We start from the raw sequence: 22,190 nt of genomic DNA, 5'->3' as shown, positions 1-22,190 counted from the left end.
TCATTTTTTGATCAAGTAACCTCCCTTGTAGACCGTGGGAATGCTGTAGACATCATATACCTCGACTTCAGCAAAGCTTTCGACAAAGTGCCCCATGATATCCTGATGAGCAAACTAGCTCAAAGTGGGCTAGATGAAACAACGATCCGGTGGATCCACAGTTGGCTACAGAATCGGACTCAAAGAGTGCTTATCAATGGGACCTTCTCAAACTGGGGAGAGGTAACGAGTGGGGTACCGCAGGGCTCAGTCCTGGGCCCAGTGCTCTTTAACATTTTTATTAATGACTTGGAGGAAGAGGTGCAGGGAATGCTGATCAAATTTGCAGATGACACAAAATTGGGAGGGATAGCTAATACTTTGGAAGACAGAAACAAAATTCAAAGTGATCTGGATAGACTGGAGCGCTGGGCAGAAAACAACAGAATGACATTTAATAGTGATAAATGCCAAGTTCTGCACCTAGGAAAATGAAACCAAATGCACAGTTACAAGATGGGGGATACATGGCTCAACCACACTACAAGCGAGAAGGATCTTGGAATTGTTGTCGATCACAAGCTGAATATGAGCCAACAATGTGATGTGGCTGCAAAAAAGGCAAATGCTCTTTTGGGCTGCATTCATAGAAGCATCGCTTCCAAATCCCGGGAAGTACTAGTTCCCCTCTACTCAGCACTGGTTAGGCCTCATCTGGAGTACTGTATCCAGTTCTGGGCACCACACTTGAAGAAGGATGCAGACAAACTGGAGAGGGTTCAGAGGAGGGCAACAAAGATGATCAGGGGACTGGAAACAAAGCCCTATGAAGAGAGACTGAAAGAACTGGGCATGTTTAGCCTTGAGAAGAGAAGACTGAGGGGAGATATGATAGCACTCTTCAAGTACTTGAAAGGTTGTCACAGAGAAGAAGGCCAGGATCTCTTTTTGATCATCCCAGAGTGCAGGACACGGAATAATGGGCTCAAGTTATAGGAAGCCAGATTCCGGCTGAACATCAGGAAAAACTTCCTGACTGTAAGAGCAATACGACAATGGAACCAATTACCTGGGGAGGTGGTGGGCTCTCCCACACTGGAGGCCTTTAAGACGAGGCTGGACAGCCATTTGTCAGGGATGCTCTGACATGGATTCCTGCATTGAGCAGGGGGTTGGACTCGATGGCCTTGTAAGCCCCTTCCAACCCTACTATTCTATGATTCTATGATTCTATGATCTCTAGTTCCTCTGCCTCTTCGAAACCCAGCTTGTACTTCCGGTAGTTCTCGGTTCACATGCTGCTGAAGGGTCCTGTGCTTGTAGGATTTTGAGCATAACCTTGCTGGCATGTGAAATGAGTGCAATTGTACGGTAGTTTGAACACTCTTTGGCATTGCCCTTCTTTGGAATTGGAATGTAAACTGAACTTTTCCAGTCTTGTGGCCACTGTTGAGTGTTCCAAATTGGTTGGCATATTGAGTGCAGCACTTTAACAGCATCATCTTTTAGGATTTTAGATAGCTTAGCTGGAATACTGTAATCTCCGCTAGCTTTGTTGTTACTAATGCTTCCTAAGGCCCACTTGACTTCACCCTCTAGGATATCCGGCTCAAGTTCAGTGACTGCACTATCATGGCTATCAGGGACATTAAGATCTTTCCTGTAGAGTTCTTCTGTGTATTCTTTCCAACTCTTCTTAATCTCATCTGCTTATCATGCCCGTCTTTGCACAAAACTTTCCCTTGAGATCTCCGCTTTTCTTGAAAAGATCTCTAGTCTTCCCCATTCTATTGTTTTCCTTGATTTCTTTGCACTGTTCATTTAAGAAGGCCTTCTTGTCTCTCCTTGCTATTCTCTGGAACTCTGCATTCAGTTGGATATATCTTCCCCTTTCTCCTTTGCTTTTTGCTTCCCTTCTTTCCTCAGCTACTTGTAAAGCCTCCTCAGACAGCCACTTGGCTTTCTTGCATTTCTTTTTCTTTGGGGTGGATTTCTTTGCTGCCTCCTGAACAATGTTACGGACCTCCGTCCATAGTTCCTCAGGCACTCTGTCTATCAGGTCTAATCCCTGAAATCTATTCCTCACCTCCACTGTTCATAAGGGATATGATTTAGGTCATATCTGAATGGTTTAGTTTTTTTTAAAGGTGGCCCTATACAGAGTAGATTACAATACAACCTTGATGTAACTAAGCTATATGTTACCATAGCTGGATCACCTTTCTCCAGAAAAGTGCAGCTCATGCGCCAGCCTCAGCTGGGCAAAAGCCTACCTGGCTACAGCCACTACCTGGACATCCAGGAGCAAAGTTGGTTCCAGGAGGATTCTTCAAAGGGAGCACAACCCCATCCAAAGCAGGTTGTATCCCTATTGCCAGAAGTCCTACTAACCAAGACCATTTCTTCTGACTTGCCTGGATTTAGCTTCAGTTTGTTCAACCACATCCATCCCATTACTGATCCCAGGCATTGATATAGAACTTCTACCGTGATATTGGATTGAGATGGAAAGTAGAGATAGAGCTGTGTGTCCTCAAGAACCGGGTGACAGTGAACTCCCAATCACCAGGTGGTCTTTCTCAATGGTTTCATGTATATGTTGCATAGAGTAGGAGATCCATGCAGGACACTATGGACCAAGGTGTTGAGCAGTAGTGCTCCAGCACTAGATTTTAGAAAAGATCCTTCAGGCATTACCAGAACCACCACAAAATGTTGCCTCCAAACACTATTTTGGTTCTGAAGGATGTCATAGTCAATGATATTGAAAGACGTTCAGCAGAACCAAGAGGGACATACTAGCTCCTGGTATAGATAGTCCACTAGATGATGAAAGCAGTTTCAGTCCCACAACCAGTCTGGAAAACAGACTTAAATTTGTCTAGGCTTTGGAGAGGGAAGTTTTTCACCTCACTCCAAACTTCAAGAAAATAGAGGGTAGAGGGAGCCCTAAAAGTGAGAATATAAAAGGTCTCTGTGTTAAACACAAGGTGTTTTAAATTGGAATGTCCTTCTGTGCTTGCTCAGGCATGCTCAGGGATTGTTAAGAAGGCTCTATGGTTCCCTGGGGCCTTTGAAAAGCACCCCTTGGGGTATTTTCCTAGTGTCTGTGCTGATTACTTTCCAGGATTTGGACAAAGATTAAAATTGAACTAAAAGCAAATAATCTAATTTGCAAAGTATAAGAAGACAGAAGCCCATCTAGTGTATCAGTTTTCCTTGCTGATTGAAGGTAACTGTGCTTATTATAATTTTGGTGTGATTTCACCCAAACCCACACTCCCACTTATTTTCAGATAATATTTTATTTGCAAGAGTATTCCTATGCTTTTTAAAAAGCAGCTCTTAAAAAAGAGGCCTCAAACATATTTGAAATCTCACAAGAAGAGAAATATGTTTTGTATTTTAGGAAGAAAGGGCAGAAAACTCCAGTTCAGAAGCTTATAAATACCATGAAGATTGAACTAATATTTAAAGTTTAGTACACATGAGTAATAACAGTGAATCAGTCAGAGGATCTCTTTCTGAAAGGAGGAGAAGTGGGTGTGCTTATACACATATTCCCCCCGCCCCCCACTTTCACCTCTGATAGAAATATGGTAATGCCTCTGCAAATGAAGCATGCTTAATTTTATCTTTGTTTTAGGGTTTGGAACATATGAAGCCACTTGATGACTGTCGGGTTGCCAAAGCACCAGAAAACCGTGAAAAGAACAGATATCGAGATATCCTCCCATGTAAGCAAAAGAAACTGTTAGTGTGGCATCCACACTAGTCTTTTGTAGGAACTTTTGCAGACAAAATCACTCGCATCCATTCCAATGTAGCCTCCAGTTTAGACGCAGTGTGAACACTGGATGATCCTAGAACCTTGCCTGGCTCAAATGGATAAATTTGAGTTGCTTCAGCCTGAGGATGCAGACAGGTTGGTTAGAGAGGTGCAGCCTACCACTTGTCTGCTCAACCATAGCCTGTCATGGCTTATGAAGTCTAGCCGAGGTGGGATGACTGGTTGGATTTAGGAGGTAGTGAATGTTCCTTTGAGGAGCGAGATTGTCCTGACCCCCTTGAAAGATGCAGTTGTGCGGCCCCTCCTAAAGAAATCTACTCTGGACCCTCATGCTAACTAGCAGCCAGTAATACATCTCCTTTTGTGGGGCAAGGAGTTAGAGCGGGTGCTTTGTGGGGTGCCCTCGCTTTAAAATAAAGTTTACTATTTTACTAAAATGTTTTTCTGTTAATTATATTTCTTTAAACTTAAACTATTGTAGTGTAGTGGTGAGAGTGACGGACTGGGAGCCGGGAGATCCGGGTTCTAGTCCCCACTCGGCCATGGAAGCTCACTGGGTGACTTTGGGCTAGTCACAGACTCTCAGCCCAACCTACCTCACAGGGTTGTTGTTGTGAGGATACAACGGTGAGGAGGAGGATAATGTAAGCCGCCTTGAGTTCCTTGCGAGAGGGAGAAAGGCGGGGTATAAATGCAATAAATAAATAAAATAAATAAATAAACTATGACAAAGAGAGTATTTTCCAACCAGATCCACCTGTTTCCCCGCTTCCCCCATCTTTCCAGTAGCCAAGCTGGATTTTGACAGGTTGCTGACAGCTGTCAAAATCCCGTGTGGCTAACAGAACAAGTGCAAAAAAGGGGGAGATGCATTTTTCAGTGAAAATGGGGGATTGACTTGGGATTGGGTGGAGTAGACAGTTAGTACCCCATTGGTGGGGGCGAGACTTTAAATTGGGGGGGCACTTGGCTAACTGGGAGATCTTGAGCACTTTCCCCACCTGTCGACACAACAACCCATCATGGGTAAAACAATGCCTATTGCAGACCAGAGGTTATCAGTGTGGGTTGTTTGGGAAAAACAACCCACCCTGATAAAACCAGTCCAGGTCTGGATGACATGGTAACGCACTGTGGGATGTTTCAGACAACAGCCCATCATGGGTTGGCATGTCGTGTGAACCCAGTCACTGTGTTGTAGGGATCAGGCCCAAACTCTCTCTTGCCATTGTAATCTCTTTTAAGTGACTTGCCTATTTGCTTCTGTGTGAAATGGGATTCACCATGAGCCTTTGTTTTCCCATTTTGGACAAATTGCTGCAGTGTGGAGTGCTTCTGTTCAGTGTTCCACCAAGCCAGGCATGCTTTCCATGTGTATTCCTTCCAGCAATCAAGCAGCATAACATTCCATGCCCACTCCTCAGTCCTGGTTGGGCTGTTTTGTGATGTTCCCTCCTAGGATTTTGTGCAGTCCTCTGCATTTTAGTCAGAAGTAAGTCCCAGTGGGGACTTGTTCAGTGGGGATTCCTCTCATGTGAATGTGCACTGGATTTCAGCCTTGCAGTGCAATAGACTTTTCTGTTAGTAAACATTTCCTTTTTCCAGGGCTGAAAACTCTGGGGCCAAACTCCTTGTTCAAGAAGTAGCATGTGTAACTGGAGGACTGGGGTGGGTGTAAGGGGTGGTGGAGCCTGGACACCTTTATTCCCAGCATGGAACCAAGTGTGCTGCTCCAAAGGCTTCTTTCTCCCACACCCCCACTGTTGTTGTTGCTCAAAACACCTTTTTCAGTGCTGAGTTGTCTTGGGGATGAACTGTTTGTTCAGGGAGTGGAATGCAGGTTGGGATGGTTGTAAAGGGTGGTGGAGGCCACACACCTTTTCTTGCTGCACAGAACCAAGCGTGATGGCATTGAACCATTATGAACAAAGGTAAGACATCATTTTTCAGTTTAGTTAATTGTAATGTATTGCTTAAGTGAACTGTGGTTCTTTGCAAAGGAGAAAGATAGGAAGAACACTAGAACTAGTTGGCTGCACTTATGGTGATACCTGAGCTGTGCTTATGGCAGGGGTTCATAACCTTTTCAGCCTGGAGAGCTGCAACTGGTGTCAGTGGGGCCTCTGGGGACTACACATGTCCACACACATGCACTTTTACACACACACACACACACACACACACTGGGGCAGGGGGCTTTAACTTCGCCCAGTTCCAGTGATCCTGGCAAGATCACTGGGTTTGGAGGGAAGCTGATTGGGGACTATGGCGGGAGTGGGAGCTTTGTCATCCTTCCTCTCCAAGTGACCCCACTCAGCATCTCTGCTTCCACATCAACATTAGTGGTGGTGGAAGCAGCAATTCCACCTGCTTCTGGAATCACTGGGGCTTTAACCTCCTCCCCCTCCCAGCATCCCAGGCAGGCATGAGGAACCACATAGCATACAGCCCACAGGCCATGGTTCATGCCTCTGAGGCCTATGGTAAGCCCTTGGCTCTGCCTACCCTACCCTGTGCCCCACCATCCCCAGTGGGCACAAGCTGCCATTGTAAAACAGTGCCAAAAGTGACTGTTTTTAGGTGTCTCAGACATTTTTATGGAAAGCTGAGGTAGAAATATATACATCTACACACACACACACACACACACACACACACACACATGCCCTGCCCTTCTGTAATACTATTTCCAGGGCAGATATCAAGACAAGTAAATCAGAAAAAAAAAACCCAATAACATCACATATAAACACTTACAGAAAGGCAGGTTCTAAAGCTAAATAATAAAAGTAATAGTATTAGTAATAATAGTAGTAATAATAATGGGGTTATTTGGTTGAAAGTATACCTGTGTCAGAATGTCCTAGTGTATGAATTGTTTACAGACTGAGTAGAAGTTTAGAAGCCTGTAAGAGCCTTTCTCTCTCCCTTTCTAGATGATATAACCCGAGTGCCCCTTGGAGAGATGAAGGGCTATATCAATGCCAGTTACATCCGTGTGCCAGCAGGCAAAGAAGAGCTCTTTTACATCTCCACTCAGGGTCCTCTGGCTTGCACCACAAATGACTTCTGGCAAATGGTCTGGGAAAACCACTCCAATGTCATTGCCATGATTACAAGAGAAATGGAGCGTGGAATATCCAAATGCCATCGATATTGGCCTGAGCCTCCTCATGTTTCTGTGGATTTGATTCAGTTTCAGCTGCAACTGGTTAACTACCAGATCCTGGATTGTTTTGTAATTCGAATGATAGAAGTAATGAAAAAACAGGTATGGCACACAAGTTACACAAGAAAAGTGATTTATTCTGATACCTTTGATCTTTGTTTACTGAGCACTTATTTTGTGCCATTCCATGATGCCAAATATCTCAGGCATGAGCCATCAGCCTATACAGCCCTACTGTGTAGGATGCAACAGGCAAAGCATTAAATCATCTCTTTGGTAAAAAGCATTTTGCGAGATGTGCTCAGAACTGTTACAAAGTCATGTTCTGCTTGGCAACCATTGATGAGCTTGGCTCAGTCAAACACCACCAAATTCAGCAGCCAGTTTTTTACTACTGTGCAAAAGAAAATGCTTTATTTTGTCTGTCCTGAGCCTACTGCCAGTCAATTTCACTGGATGACCCTGAGTTTGAATATTGTGTTTATGTGTGAGAGAAATCCATGGTTGCTTAGAGTACTATACATTTCTATCATGCCCCCTCCCAGTCATTTTTTTTTCTAAACCAAAGAGATCCAGGCTCCCTAGGTTATCTACAAAAGGTAGATACTAAGGCTGAGGAAAACCACATATTTTCCATTTTCATTTATTTTAGCACCCCTCCAAAGCTGATTTTATTCATGCACAGCCTTAGCAGAGGGAGACTTCTGCATTTCCTGAGTGTAGCTATCCCAAAGAGACTGTTGTGGAATATTTTGAACCTAAGCTAGGGATGAGAGGATCTCCTATTATATCCCCTGTGGAAGTCCTTAGCCCATTCTAGTGCTAAGCCTGTGTAGCGAAGCCAGGGCTCACAGGGATGCAGCACTCGCACTTTTTGATTAGCAGGGACACTGATGTCATCTGCCACTCCTGTCAACATTTCCTGTGAGTTTATCTGCAACTCTCATAGTAGCTGGGGCGGGGTGGGGCGGGGCGGGAGAGATAAATGTTCTTGTTGTGAAAGATCCCTGTTGTAATGCAAAGTATTCTCTGGTGGCCTGGTCCTGAATGGGCAATTAAGACCCAGCAGCTTTTTAAAAAACCTGCTCCTGCTAGAGATTAAAACTGGTTTATTGATACGGATCAACACACCTGCTTGCATTTTTGGCCTTTCCATGGTGGTGTAGCTATGGGGAATGTCATGATGAGCAGTTCAAAACGTACCCATTAAACCACTGGTTAGAGAGCACCTGTACCTGGGTTAAATCACCTTATGTGCTCTGTTGGGTGAACAGTGTTGAGAATCCCCTGACATAGGAGAATCAATTAGCTGTGGGGCAACAGAGCTTGCAATTGAATGTACACTCAGTCAGCCTCAGCCCCTGAAACAATCCGTTTCCGTTCAGTTTAGCCTCAGGGAAAGCACACTTCAAAACATGCTTCCTCTGAGGCCACATCAAGCTTCTATGATCCTTTTGGGGAATTGAGAATAGCAAACTGGCCTTGGCCCCGGAAGTAATCGTAGCAAAACCTACAGTGATTTGTGAGTTATGGTTGAACTGAACACACAAAAGCTGGCAGATAATTTTTCCGACCATAACGCCAGCCCCCTTTCAAACCCCAACGTGCCTTGGGCAAAGGGACTGGTACATGTGTGGCAAGCGATGAAGGGCAGGAGCCCCTTGGGATGCACACGTGAGTGCTGGACCACAGGGCTCTGGGGCCTATCAGTCAACAGCCGGAGTGCTCGGACCTGTGAGATATTACGCTTGCCAAGTCCGAGTTGCCCCCTCATTTCATGTTGATTAAGCATCTCTGGGTGTCTGCTTCTGTAGCCTTCTCTGTACCTGAAGATCAAGCTGCCTATAGTTAGGGATGGCGGAGAATTTCTCCCCGAATCTTCGGGAGGCCGAATGCCCGAAATTGGTGGGGAAATTCTCCGCTGGCCCCCCGCCCCCCCCCGGGATGGGACTTACTGGGGCCGAATGTCCCTGTCGGCGGCATTTCGTCAGGGGCGGGGGCGGCGGCTGGTCTCCCGACCGGCTGTCGCCGCCGCCATTGCAAAAAAAAAAAGTAAAGTAAAAAAAAAAAACCCACACCCATGATAGGCTACGTAACAATTTACGTAGCCTATCACGGCTAGATTTCCAAAGTCAGCCATGATAGGCTATGTAAATCGTCATGTAGCCTATCACAGCTGACTTTGAAAAAAGAAAAAAAAAAGTGCATACGCAAATGGCGGCGGCCCATGGGCGCCGCCATTTGCGTTCCTTATTTTGGCACGTCTAGTCTACGTAAAGATTTACGTAGACTATGGAGAAAATAAGGGAACGCTATTTGCGTTGCCCTTATTTTCGCCGTAGTCTACGTAAATCTTTACGTAGACTAGACGTGTCAAAATAAGGAACGCAAATGGCGGTCCCCATGGGAGCCGCCATTTGCGTACGCGCTTTTTTCCCCCAAAGTCACTTGTGATAGGCTACGTGACGATTTACATAGCCTATCACGGCTGACTTTGGAAATCTAGCCGTGATAGGCTACGTAAATCGTTACGTAGCCTATCACGGGTGTGTGTGTGTGTGTTTTTACTTTTTTTTCGCGGCAGGGTAGACGGGGCGCTTCTACCCGGCCTGAATTTCGGCCGGGCGAGGCAGGGCGCCTCCCCCCCTCGCCTGAACTTCGGGGGGAGAACCGAAGCGCCTCCCCACCACCGCGAAGCAAGCTTCGAGAACAGGCAAGGGACTTTCGTCCATCCCTACCTATAGTCCTGTAGCAGTGAAGCGGTTCTCAACCTGAGTGCTGGCAGCAGAGAGGACGTTGGGATACAGGGAGAGAGCCAGCAACCAGCAGTACAAGTTTGGCCCCCACTGGGCTGCACCACCACTGCAGGGGTTAACGGCCCCTATAGCTGACACCTCTTGTCCCTCTCTCTGTTTTTCCCAGTTCTCCCAATCACCAACCCCCCCTCCCAGACATTTCTCCAGAATAACAACACATAAAAAGCAGTTTATGGTAAAGCCCATTTACTGAAAGCAACGTGGGGGGGGGGGGACCACCCATTTCACACACACGTACACCTGCTTACATGGGAGTAAGTCCCATTGAATTCAGCGAGATGTACTTCTAGACCTACGTAGGATTGCTATATACACCCCATCATTTAAAAGCACTTGGCACAAACAAGCAAATAACACAAAGAACTTATCAATTTGCAAATCCCGCCCCCCCCCCACAAACACACTTCAAGCCCAAATACATTGTTACACAACATGGCAGAACAGACTTAGGCTGCCTTTACACTAAAGAAACCCCACGCAGTCCTCCCATTCTGGATCCCTTCCATGTGTATCGCAGGTAATGACCACATGATTACTGAGAGGGGAAGCTTTTAATTTTCAAGGTTCCATAGTAGTCAATGAAACAGTGCCATCTACTGGCTGTTTTAATCGCGTAACATTCCAAGTTAAAAAAGATTGTTAATTAGTTCTGGATCTTTTTGGGATGGAATAACCAGGAAATACCTCTGGATGTGTCCTGGAGGTTGACGAAGTCATGAAAAGGACCTGCAAACTTCCATGAGCGAGCAGTCTCAATAGCAGGATAAAACTTCTGTGTGAAGGAGCCCTTAAATGCATTTCCCAGTCACAACCCCATGAAAACAAAGAATGTGAATCAACCACCCTTCCGCAGGGGCAGTGCAGAGCCCTGAAATTCCCTCTCCCTGCCTTGATTGACCTGGACCAAGCTGCTCTGCCATGGGTTCCAGAGGGCCCCTTTAAATCCCCCCCCCCATCTGCATGCCACAGCTCAGTGCAAACATTGCAAAGGCTCCAACTGACTTCCCTCAATGCAAACAAATAGGATTTGGGGGTGGGGGGGCTCATCTCTCTCCCTATCCTTTACCAATCTTGCTAGATTTTCACCTCACTGCTAGTTAACCCATTCTCTCCCAGCCTGGCAAATTTGTCAGCTTTCCAACCATATTTTGTGAGACAGGCAGTTGGTTACACCTTTTCACTCTTTTTTCTCCAAGTTTCACACTCAGTTTTTTTTCTACCATAGCCTGTTCACTAGAAGAACTCCTCATGGACCTATATCCCAAAGGGCAACACTAACTTCCACAAGAGGGGTGAATCCTTTTTCTTGATAACATCCCATAATAAACATTGTTATGCACTAAACCCAGCTAATCCGCTGGAAAATTACATAGCTATCTACATGCAAAATTTGGGGCAGATCGGACAAGGAGGAGCTTAGCTATGCCCCCCAAACTGACTTTTTGTCCCTATGGAAAAATGTGCAAAACAGCGTTCCCAGCCATAAATAGGGGTGGCTCAACTGGCCACCCACAACAACTGAGGATTTGGTTGGGCACAGAGGATGTCCAATCACCCCAAGCCAAAATAGTACACCACATTATGAGTTTCCCGTTTCCCCTAATGAAGACAAGGTGTGTGTGTGTGGGTGGGTGTGTAAAAGAAGGCAGAATAAGTAAAATGGGTTAATTTTATATTATACTTGAACACTGAAATGAATAAAAAGTATTCTGTTGATTATTTGCAGTTGATATGTGTATATGTTTGATGTGTGGTACTATGTCATGGAATATAACAATGTCACCAAAATTCAGAATTATCTGTCTCCACATATAAATTTGTCCAGCTTGTAATACCCATTTGCGTTATGAAGCAAGCAGCATCCCCAACGTCCCCATTCTTCTTTAACTTAAAATTTGAACTGAGCTCTTCCTTCCCTTCCCGGGACCCTGAACACGGGTAGAAGGAGCCCGATGTAGTTCCAGGCATGTAGTTCCAGGGCACCTGACATCTATGCTGAGGACTTAGGACCTGGGGAACTCACATTTCCCTGGTACCTACGACACTGCTGTTGTGGTGTTCAAGGTGCCAGGGAGGGACGAACGGCCTCGGAGGGTCCTCCAGTGAGCCCTTCCCTTCACAGCCACCTGGTAGTTCAAAAGCAAAGAGGTGGTGGGGCAGGGTTGGAGAATGACATCATTAGGAGACTCACAGGATTGAAATTTTGGAATTGAACTTGGGGTTGGGGAGGGATGAGCTATTTTCCATTTTTTAAAAATAGCTCAGTTTGTTGAACCAAATTCTAACTTGAAAGGAGAGGAGTTCACCCATCAGTAATTGTATACGGTTCACATCTCCATGTACTCCTTTTGAATCTTTCTGTCACAGACACAGGAGAGGCGCATCGTGCACCACCTGCAGTTTACAACCTGGCCAGACCATGGCACTCCCAAATCATCAGAACATCTTGTCAAATTCATTCGCTACATGAGAAAAATCCACCAGTCAGGCCCTATCATCGCACATTGCAGTGCTGGGATTGGAAGGAGTGGGGTGCTGCTTTGTGTGGATATTTTGCTGAGCTACATAGAGAAAGATATGTCTGTAAGTTCACTAAAAACATTTTTTCAAGAGTGAATAATTCTGTGTTTATCTTGCTGCAAAGAACAGGCACCAGTGACTTCAATTTTTATATAAATTGGTTTTCCAAAAATAAGCCTAGAGATTCTTGACAGTGGTATTAAATTATAGGGAAAGCGTTTTAGAAATGAAAATCCTACATCAATATGAGGTAAATTATGGGCTGAGCCAACCTAACCTTTGACTTGCTCCTTGGGAGGTAATCTATAATCTACCTGCATGATAGCTTCTGGCATTCCATCTTTAGTAGACAAGCTCTGTTACAGCATTCCACATGTGCACACATGCACAAGCACACACGCTATCATGAGGAAGGGGATGGCCAGGGTTGGGTTGTTGGCAGCTGACATAGGTGACAGAAAACGTAAAGGAGCGATGGTAATGCAATGAGATGGGGGAGGACAGGCTCAGTGGGCTGGCTGGAGGCAATCTGGTGTAGTGGCTACGAGATGGAACAATTGAGATGTCTCTGGTTGGAATTGTTTTTCTACTGTGAACTCAACATGTGACATGAGGCAAGCCATGCCCTCTCATTATCAGCCTCCTGTTTGCAATATGGGCACAATAAGGGCCAAAGCAAATGTTACTTTTTTTTTTTTTTAACTGTAATGTAAGTGGGGGGGCACTAATCTGGATTGGGACCCTAGAGTGGGGGGTAAGGGGTTTAACCCTTCCGTACTGGGGTCATGATCCTGGTTTGGGGGGGCACATCTGCAATGTATAGTGTCAAATAGTGATCCATCAGGCCCCCTGTGCTTACACTAGAGTAAAAAACAAAAAACAAAAGATGTAACTGCTTGCTACATCTTTAAAGTAATGTCTGCTTTGGCCTTAATACTAGCCTACATTAGACTTGTGGCTAGGATTGTGTCATTCCAATAGCTGCCTGTCCTACTTTTCACCATGGGTTGCAAATAAATAGCTTTCTTTTCTTCCTGCAGTTTGACATCAAAGACATAGTAACACTTTTGAGACATCAGCGTTTTGGCATGATTCAAACCAAGGTAAGGACATTGAGCTCAATTGTGTCATTGGGCTTTTCTACATGAGACTTTTAACCTGCACCTTTATCAAGGCTTCTGCTTCCGGATTCTTTGCGTGATTAAGCTTGGCTCCTTTACACATTTTTTCCAGGGTTTTTCTTTCTCTGCCTTTCTATATTTTCCATTACACAAACCACTAGGTGGTGCTGTGGTATAGCAGAATTGCACAAATATACAGAGAGTTTCATGGCACCAGTCATTCATTCCTCATTAGAAAAAAAAAACCCTGCAAAAATGGTTGCAAAGGATGGGAGAGGCCTGGAGGATGACAACGTTGGTAAAGGCCCCACAAACTACCGTGAGTGAGGAATCATGAGTGCACAATAAAAGCCTCATGTAGAAAGGCTCCTTGCACAAAAATGTGTGGGATTAAATGGATATTTGTGCAAGAACCACAGGCACCAAGCTTCTTTTGGCAGATGTGCAGCTAGACCTAAACCTTGGAGTCAGAGCTCAACCACCCAACCCAATAGCCACCCAGAGAGTGGCATGTGGTGAGGGAAACAGAAGTAATGTCTATTTTATCTCTGTAGACGTGATGGTGCTACTATTATAGTGAGTTTATAAGGTGAAACTGCACATGCTCAAAGTGGCCATGGTCTAGAATTACCTAGCTGCACCACTGATTTATGGGCCTGGAAGTATAAGCTGGCTACTTTTGCCTTCCCAGGTGAAGGAGCCTTAGCAATTTGTTGAGCCTGTTTGTTCCCTCACCTGTACATGCTCTCTGCGCCTACAAGACTACCATGATTATGACCAAAACATTGCAAATTCTCCGAAAAGCCAAATAAATAGTGTTGCAATTATGTGTGTATGTATGTTTGCTTAATTTCATATAGGAGTAGAATTTCAGTTCCATTGGTACAATATTTCAATTTGAAATTTGATTTTTCAAAACCTATATCTGCTCATACATAGCGTTTTTAGAAAACAAAAAGAGGAAAGACCTTCAGCATTAGCAAACTGTACCTGAGACACTTTACTTCCAAACTGTTATTGTCAAATTGGCATTTCATAAAGATTGTAGGGTCAAAAGGTTGGGGGAAAATCATGGAAAGAAGGAGATGGAGCAGAAGAAGTAAAGCCTGGCCAAAGGAAAATCTCAAATAATAGAATAAATCTATTCCTATGCATAAACTAGATAAGGGTTTTTAGGTGGGTGTAGGAAAAGGAATCCAAGAAAAATGGGGAAATAGCAAAGGAGTTGAGGAAGCAGAAGGATCTCAAATGATCCAGCTTTGCCCACTTTTCTTGGAAACCTTCGCTGTACATCTTTCTCTGTGTTTGTGGAATATTTGCAGAGATGCCAGTGAAGTTCACCAAGCTCAGGTCCAAAAACAAGCTTTGGGGCTTGATAATGCTTGTCTCAAAGGAAAGGCAAGTGTTAGAAGACATACAGGATGTACATTTCTTCTCCATCTCAGGTTAAAATCCAAGTTGGAGAGGATGTACAGGCTTACTTTTCCTTTGAAGCACTCCCCTAGCAAAGCAATGGAGAGATTTCACCATTGATTTGCTAGGAGGGTGCTCTGAAGAGCAGCCCCCAAGAAAAACTGGGGGAAGGGGCCAAATCCCACCCCCACAGGAGTTCCTTGTGGAGCATCTCATTGATTTGCTAGGGGCTGCTTTGGTGAGCTGTCCAGAGAAAATAAGGGGTGATGGCCAAAATCCCACGCCCATGTGGGAGCCTTGGGGGAACTTTTGACCTCAGTTTTCCTGGGGGAAGCTCTTCAAAGGATCCCTCTATCAAACCAGCAGAGAATGTCTTGGTTGCTTTGCCAGGGCGCTGCTTTTTAGGACCTTGGATTGTCTCAGGAAATGAAACAAGTGATTTCTGATTTTTTAAACCAACTTAGTTCAATTCTATCTGAGGTGAGCAGGAGCAAACTTGCCTATCTCTCTCTATTTCCCTCTGCCACTGTAGCTTCAATACTTCATCCTAATTTGAGGGTAAGCTAATACTGAAATATTACTATAGCAGCAGGAATGTCCTCATCCTCACTGTTTGTGCATCGAGTCTTTTCTCCTTCCTTTTTTATGGGTCTCTCTCATTTGCTTGTTTGAGGGAGACAGTGGGGTGGCTATTAACCCATTGCATCAAGAAGGGAAATAAAAGAGCAAAAGCAAGGAGTGCCATAAAAAGGCAGAAAAGAAGTGTCTGACTAAGTGGGCTCTGGGCCATGGAAGTTTGTGCCACAGTGCATTTGCTTAGTCTTTAAAGTGCCCAGGAATCCGATGTTTTTGCTGCAATAGACGAACATGACTACACCTCTATATCAGAGGTAGTAACCACCGGTATAATACTGCTACTTTGGGGTATGTGTGTGGAAGGCATAGATGCTTCCATAGTCAGAACATTCCCAAACCTGGCAGGTTTTCTGTTTCCTTCATCCTGTCCTGAGGAGGAATGTAACTGGCTGTTTCCCTCTTCATGCCCAGGAGCAGTATATGTTTTGCTATGAAATAGCTCTTGAAGCCCTGAAGAACACTCAGAGCACGAACTCCCAGCTACTGCAGTAAGGAGGCCCTGCCATCACCTTCTACTTCAGACTGACCTTGTTACTTGCAACTCATTCCATCAAGATGCTCAAGGGTCAATGGGAGGTGCAGTACAAATGGGATTGTGTTATATTTCAGTATCTGAAAAACATGGATTTCTAAAGCATTACCTAAGCAAAGTAAGCACAGTGGGTGTAGACAAATGGCTGAGAAGTAGCTATAAAAATGAGTGCTTGTAAATGAATTCAGTTCTGGTAGTATTTGTAATGGTATATTGGTGTCCTGGACAGTAACTGGGCTTAATGGCTGTGTGGCAATTTCCCTAGGATGTGAATGGCAGCTGAAAGGAAGGGGTGTTCCTTTCTGTGGCTTTAAGCCACATAAGACCTTGTTATTCCTTTTTGGCCACCTGAAAGTGGATTTTGAATAGGTATGTCTTGTTCTTCAAGGGAAGATGCAGTTCATGCCCCTTTCCTGGCTTGAACTATAGAAATATGAATCCTGAAACCCATGACAGCCTGGGAAGCTCTGCTGAAATATTAATGGTAGGACATGAACTTTAAGAAGCAGCAGAAACACACACAGCAGTCAGAAATACATTTACAGTGTTGTCTTAAGAACTATGAAATGGCAAGCACCTCAACTTTCTTCTGGTCATAGTGTCTTTTCATTTAAGAGAAGTAGGGGGCAATTTTTTAAAATAACTGCATAACCAGTGACTGCATTTTTCCCTTTCCATCCACCTTCTGAAATTCAGCTGCCTACACCAGTACCTTTTGCACATATTCCATGCAGTATCCCTTTAATGAAGTGAGAAGGGAACACATTTTAATTTGATTTGAGCAATTCCTTCCTTCCCTCTCTCTGCAGACCCTATGACCTAAAGCTTCAAGACACCTTCATACGTTACTTTTTTATACGTGGCGAATAATTACCACATAGGAACAAGCACGGTTTTGTATGTACACAAGTAAACATGCATTAAGGGGAATGGTGCAAGTATAATTTCTGTCCTAGGTAGTGTTCCCAGATCTGCAGCTGATACCTACAGATGCTGAGCAGTCATCTCCCAGGAGCAAAAAAAACACTTTGTACACATTACAGCAGGGGTCCCCGACATGGCACCTGCAGCCACCTCTAATGGTGCCCACAAAGCTCTCCACTCCCTACCCCCTTCAAAAAATATTTTTTAATTTAAAAAAACTTCAAAAATATTAGGGCGCCAGGTCCTCCTTCCTGTTCCTGAACCTACCGCTGAACAGCTGTTCAGTGGGCAGGAGGGGAAGGAAAGAGTTACTTCCTGGCCCCACCCTGTCTTCTTCCATCCCCACAGACCTTTTTCCCTTTGCTCTCTCTCTCTCTCTTGCTCTCTCTCTCTCTCCCCCCCCCACTCCCAGCCTTGAGCCTTGCAGTTTCTCTATACCCAACCCCTTCCTTTGCTATTTCTCTCCCTTTCCCATCCCTACCCTTCTTTCTCTTCCTTCCTAGCCCCTAGCCTTGCTCTTTTTCTCCCACTCACCCCTTGATCTTGCTGTTTCTCTCCACTCCCATCCTCTAGCCTAGCTATTTCTCCTCCCACCGCTTTATCTAGCTGTTTCTCCCCCTCTTAGCTTCTAGCCCTGTTCTTTCCCTCCCCTCTACCCCTTTGCCTTGCTATTTCTCCCCTTCCTCCCAGCTTCTAGCCTTGCTATTTCTCCCCCCTCACCACCCCCACCCTGGCCACCTCTTTTTACTATTCAGGAGCCCACAGCAGTTTCTCAAATTGACCACAAGTCCAAAAAGGTTGGGGACCTCTGCATTACAGAATACCTATGTTTTCCTATGACAATTAATATCTGGGATAGAAAATGTAAGCCATGAAGCAACCCTTGCTCAGAGGTCACTAGGTATCTCTGAAGCTGCCACAATTCTCCCAGTAATTCATGACACACCATTGTGATGTGACTTACAATGGGACTACATCTTAGAAGTGAAATCTGTGTTACCAATCTCAGACTTCCCTCATAATATGGGAGGGGTGCAATTTGCAGGGGGAAATTATCAGGCAGGAGGAGGATATTTAAACATTGAATTGCTTTCTCCCAGCTAAGCCCCCAAACCAGCTTAGATCAGAGAAAAATGCCCTGGATTGGGGTATTTGCTGGGGAGAATTGATGGATGTTGAAAGGGTTAAGTACCCCTTCATCTGGCCCACTGATTTCCTCCTGCAAGTGCCTGCCCCTGCACTCATGTTATCTCTTGAGGACCTTCCCTTAATAGCTTCTGGGAGAAATGAGGGCTGCATTCCTTTTAAAAACAGATCGCATACTGGTAAGTGTTTGAACTTGGCCTCCTTTATTGTATTTCTGCAGCTGCACAATTCGTTAGTGTTGGTCTTTTCAGATGCAAATTCTGCACCATAGACTGGAAGACAATAATAAGATAGCTTATGTTTCACCAAAAAACACAGTCAAAGATTTCCCATAATCAAATTGGTATAAGTACCACTTTCCAGTTTTTGCTTGCATCAGCCCAATTTCTCAATTTCATTACAATAATCAATGCTGAAGGGGCCTGCATTTCTACTAGCAGGAAGTAGAGCAGGATCTGGCCTTATATACTAACTTAAATGAGCAGAACCTTCTAGAAAGTTACTTATCCTCAAATTATGAATTGTTTCCCCTTCTTTATGCTGTATGCACCATTTTATGTACTTCATTGTCTGTTATCATTTCACAAACTTCGTTGCTCAATAATATCTCACCTTTCATCTTGGTTCAAGGTTATGTGTATTGAATGTAATATTTAAAACTGCATACAGATAACAAATTCTTTGTACCAAACTGTTTCAAAACAGTGTGTGAATGAAAATGTTTCCCAACTTTGTTCAAATATGGTTTACAAGACGGCTAAAGCTGTTCCCACTGATCTTATGCTGACAATCATTGTGATAAAAATAAGGTTAATCTTACTCCATTTTTTAAACTTTTGTGTCATCTTTCCAGATGCTTGAATGAAGAAATTAAAGTAAGTAATCTTTGAATACAGCAGTATGATTTCCATGTCACTGTGACAAGCTACCGTCCCAGCTATAATCATAAATATGATTGGAAGCAATGGAACTCACAAGAAGTCTGTTAGGGACAGCAGCATTAGACTGAAGAACAGAATTTGCAGTTGCACTTTTACCTATTTCACAGCCACCCTCGACAACCTGATCTACACATGCAGTGATGTGGGTACTAAGTGGTGGAATGCTGAGGTTTTACCATGACCTGTACCACTGTAGGCTCCCAGTTTTGAATGCTCCTTTGCCTAAAAAGCTCCAGTAAATCTCTGCAAGAAAGAAACACTAGTACAAAATGGAATGGATCTTGAACCTTTCTCCTTGATATGCTAGAGTTTGGTTTTTTGTTTTTACTTGTTTAAAGGGTTTTTTTAAATGTGTGGAAGCATTTGAAACGGCATTCCCCACATGCAGTCTGGTGCAGTCTGCGGTGCCATCTCAGGATTCTACCAGCATTTTGCCACACATCTACAGTTGTTTGGAGAACAAAATGGTCCTGAAGGAACAGGGTATTCAGTTATATAAATATATCCTTTATCAGGTGTTGCTGTGCATTCTCATTCACACACATATGCAGACTCACAGGTGCACACATATAATGAGAAACACAAGAATGAAGGGAACTTTGCCAGAGGCGTGGGGTGCACACAGCAGATTTATGCGCTATGATTCAACAAGTGGGGAAATAGCTGCTTTTACAATGTTCAAACAACCATTCAAGATACAGACCTTATTTTTAACACATACATGCACATGCATTATAAATGGCTTGGGCCATGTTTCCATGACAACAGAAGGGTGAAGCAAACAAAGGAATACCGGCGTTTTCAAGGAATCGGCTCTGCACAGGGCTCCACGAAGGACTGCACTGCACCATTATAAATTGCTGACAGAAACATACTTCTGGGTGGGGTAGGGGGATTGGAAGTGAATGTCATCAGAGCGGCAGGGGCTGCTCAATCAATAAGAGAGGCTCCCCCCTCCAGGCTCTACTCCTCTTAATAGCAATCTTGGGAACAAGCCTCATTGACCACAATGGGAGTTACTTCTGAGTAGACTTCCCAGATCAGTGCCCGATTCCACCCATTTTTTTCCTTTCTCTCGATGTACCAGGCTTCCGCATTAGCAGGCACCTCTGAATAAATGCACTATCATGCAATAGCACAAACACGTGATAGTACACTTTTGGGAACAAGCCTCATTGACTACAACAGGCTTTAGCAGGCACCCTGCTAACTCCTGTGTTAGTCAATGAGGCTTGTTCCCAAAAGTGCACTATCATGTGTTAAGTGCTATTGCGCAATAGAGTGATAGTGAGATACTGACATAGAGGGTATGGGTACTGATGGAAAAATTGCACAATAGTGTTATAATGAGATGGCGCCTTAATGTGTAATACGAAAACTGGACTATGCTGCTTGTGGTATCATTTGCCGGGTGGAAAGGACATAAAGGAATATTAGCCATGGATCCTCCCCACATGTAGTTCTGGGGAAGTGACCCGAGATAAACCTGATTTTCAGGCTGTAGTGGGAGTACTTGCTTGCCTGTGATAGCACGCTTATACACACTAGTGATCTAGTGCTTATTTTCAAAGTTTTTTTTTAAAAAAAACTCCAAAATGGTGGTGAAACTTCCAGAAAATGGAGGGAAAGGGTTGGGTCAGTGAGGTCACAGACAGGTGAGTTAGACGCCCCTATGGGCATACCTATGAGTAAGTGATGCAAGTGCGGGTGATGGAACACACCCCAACAGGACCGTAACCGAGCCGAAGTAAAGAGGAAAAGTCAGACTATAACCAGTCTCAGAAGAACCGTTTTTTCCGCAATAAACTCCGAGGCAGCTGCTGGATGGCAACGACGTCATGTAACCTCTGCAACCTCCACACGCAGCCAGTTTGGAGTAAATTGCTCATGGGAACACATCCAAGGTTTCTATACCAACTGCCTAGCACATGGACTAGTTCATTAGTTCTAATAGGTCTGACATAGAGATAAAGACAGAGATTGGGGGAGTTAACTTCTGCCAAATAAGGACTGGAAAGAAGAGCTATGGAAATAGCAAGCCAGGGGATTGGGCTCCATAAATCCAAGGAAAGTGTAACCAAGGAAAGTGAAATGGAGCGATTTAGGGCGCAATCCTATTGAGATAGGCGGCCGCCTCCGAACTCCAGGGGTTTTTTTGGTCCAGACAAAGGATTTAAGATGTACCCCATAAAGTTCCCTATGAGTTCCCCTCTTGACTGAGCTCTTACAGAAGGACGTTTCCTGCCTGGCCATAGTGGAGAATTCAGTTGTGGAAACTGGCCCTGCTAGAATAAGGACGAACTTGGAGGCGACCGCCTACCCAAAGCAGGGCAAGAGAAGCACGGAGGGGATCATTCCCTCTGTGCTGCTCCTGCCCTGCATTTTTGGGTAGACAGCCGATTGCAGCTGTCTAGCTGTGGGAGCACGGAGTGGGGAAGGAGGCTGCTTTATGACACATAGGATTTGTCGTACAGGCAGTTCTGCGCTCCCCGCCCCGGAATGCCCCCAGCCATGCCCTTTTCAGCCATTCCGCACTCCTCTTTCAAGTGCGGAGGACAGGGCTGTTCTGCGCTGCCTCTGAGGCAGCACAGAAGTGGGGGGAGGTTGGTTCTCTGGGAACCGACCCCGGAGCGTGGGCTCTGAGGTCGGTTCCCGGAAAACAACATATCCTATGGCCATCTGGCTGCTGTCTAGTGGCCATAGGATTGCTCCCTCCAAGTAGAGGAAATGAAAGGAAAAGAAATAGAACATGAACAGTTATAATTATCTGGTTTCAGAGTAAGGGGAACACAAAGGACTTCATTTCAGATCGCTGGAAAAATAGCATGAGCACAGGCTACCCTCAGGTCTCCCAGCTTTTAGTCGCAATTCAAAGTGGGGCTAAAGCCTCAAATTGCTGTACTACTACTATGCTTTGCTGAAGCAGCCAGTCAGTGATATATCCAAAGCTGGTTCTGACAGGACTGGCACTTGCAGCAATGATACGGAGACTAATCAGAGGCTTAGCAGTTATTCGAGATCACAAAACCCCCACAATTTGGTTCCTGAATAGAAATTAAAATGGAGAGCATTAAAATGGGATTTCTTCTTAGAAGAAGGGCAACCTTTTTTCTGTTGAGGGCATTATTCCTTCATGAGGAAATGCTTGACCCACCCATAGCAGCAACGCGTGGCCACAAGGCCAACTTGGCATCCTCAGGTTT

At 44.7% G+C, this 22,190-nt stretch overlaps 1 protein-coding gene across 1 annotated transcript in view; it reads left to right on the top strand.

Moving 5' to 3' along the window:
• Nucleotides 1–18,863, top strand: part of FRMPD2 (FERM and PDZ domain containing 2) — a 240,287-nt gene extending 221,424 nt beyond the window's left edge. The window contains exons 43-47 of the mRNA XM_084845567.1: nucleotides 3,626–3,716; nucleotides 6,706–7,040; nucleotides 12,122–12,337; nucleotides 13,315–13,377; nucleotides 15,856–18,863. Coding sequence (XP_084701693.1) covers nucleotides 3,626–3,716; nucleotides 6,706–7,040; nucleotides 12,122–12,337; nucleotides 13,315–13,377; nucleotides 15,856–15,936 — 786 coding nt within the window. The 3' untranslated portion in view covers nucleotides 15,937–18,863. The remainder of the gene's footprint in view (nucleotides 1–3,625; nucleotides 3,717–6,705; nucleotides 7,041–12,121; nucleotides 12,338–13,314; nucleotides 13,378–15,855) is intronic.
• The last annotated feature ends 3,327 nt before the right edge of the window (nucleotides 18,864–22,190 follow it).

This window comes from Heloderma suspectum, chromosome 3 (assembly GCF_057233095.1).
Source record: "Heloderma suspectum isolate Gila_16-S chromosome 3, 16-S_ref, whole genome shotgun sequence".
Taxonomy (NCBI): domain Eukaryota; kingdom Metazoa; phylum Chordata; class Lepidosauria; order Squamata; family Helodermatidae; genus Heloderma; species Heloderma suspectum.
Note: the sequence above shows the minus strand (reverse complement) of the source record. Positions and strands in the feature narration are given on the sequence as shown.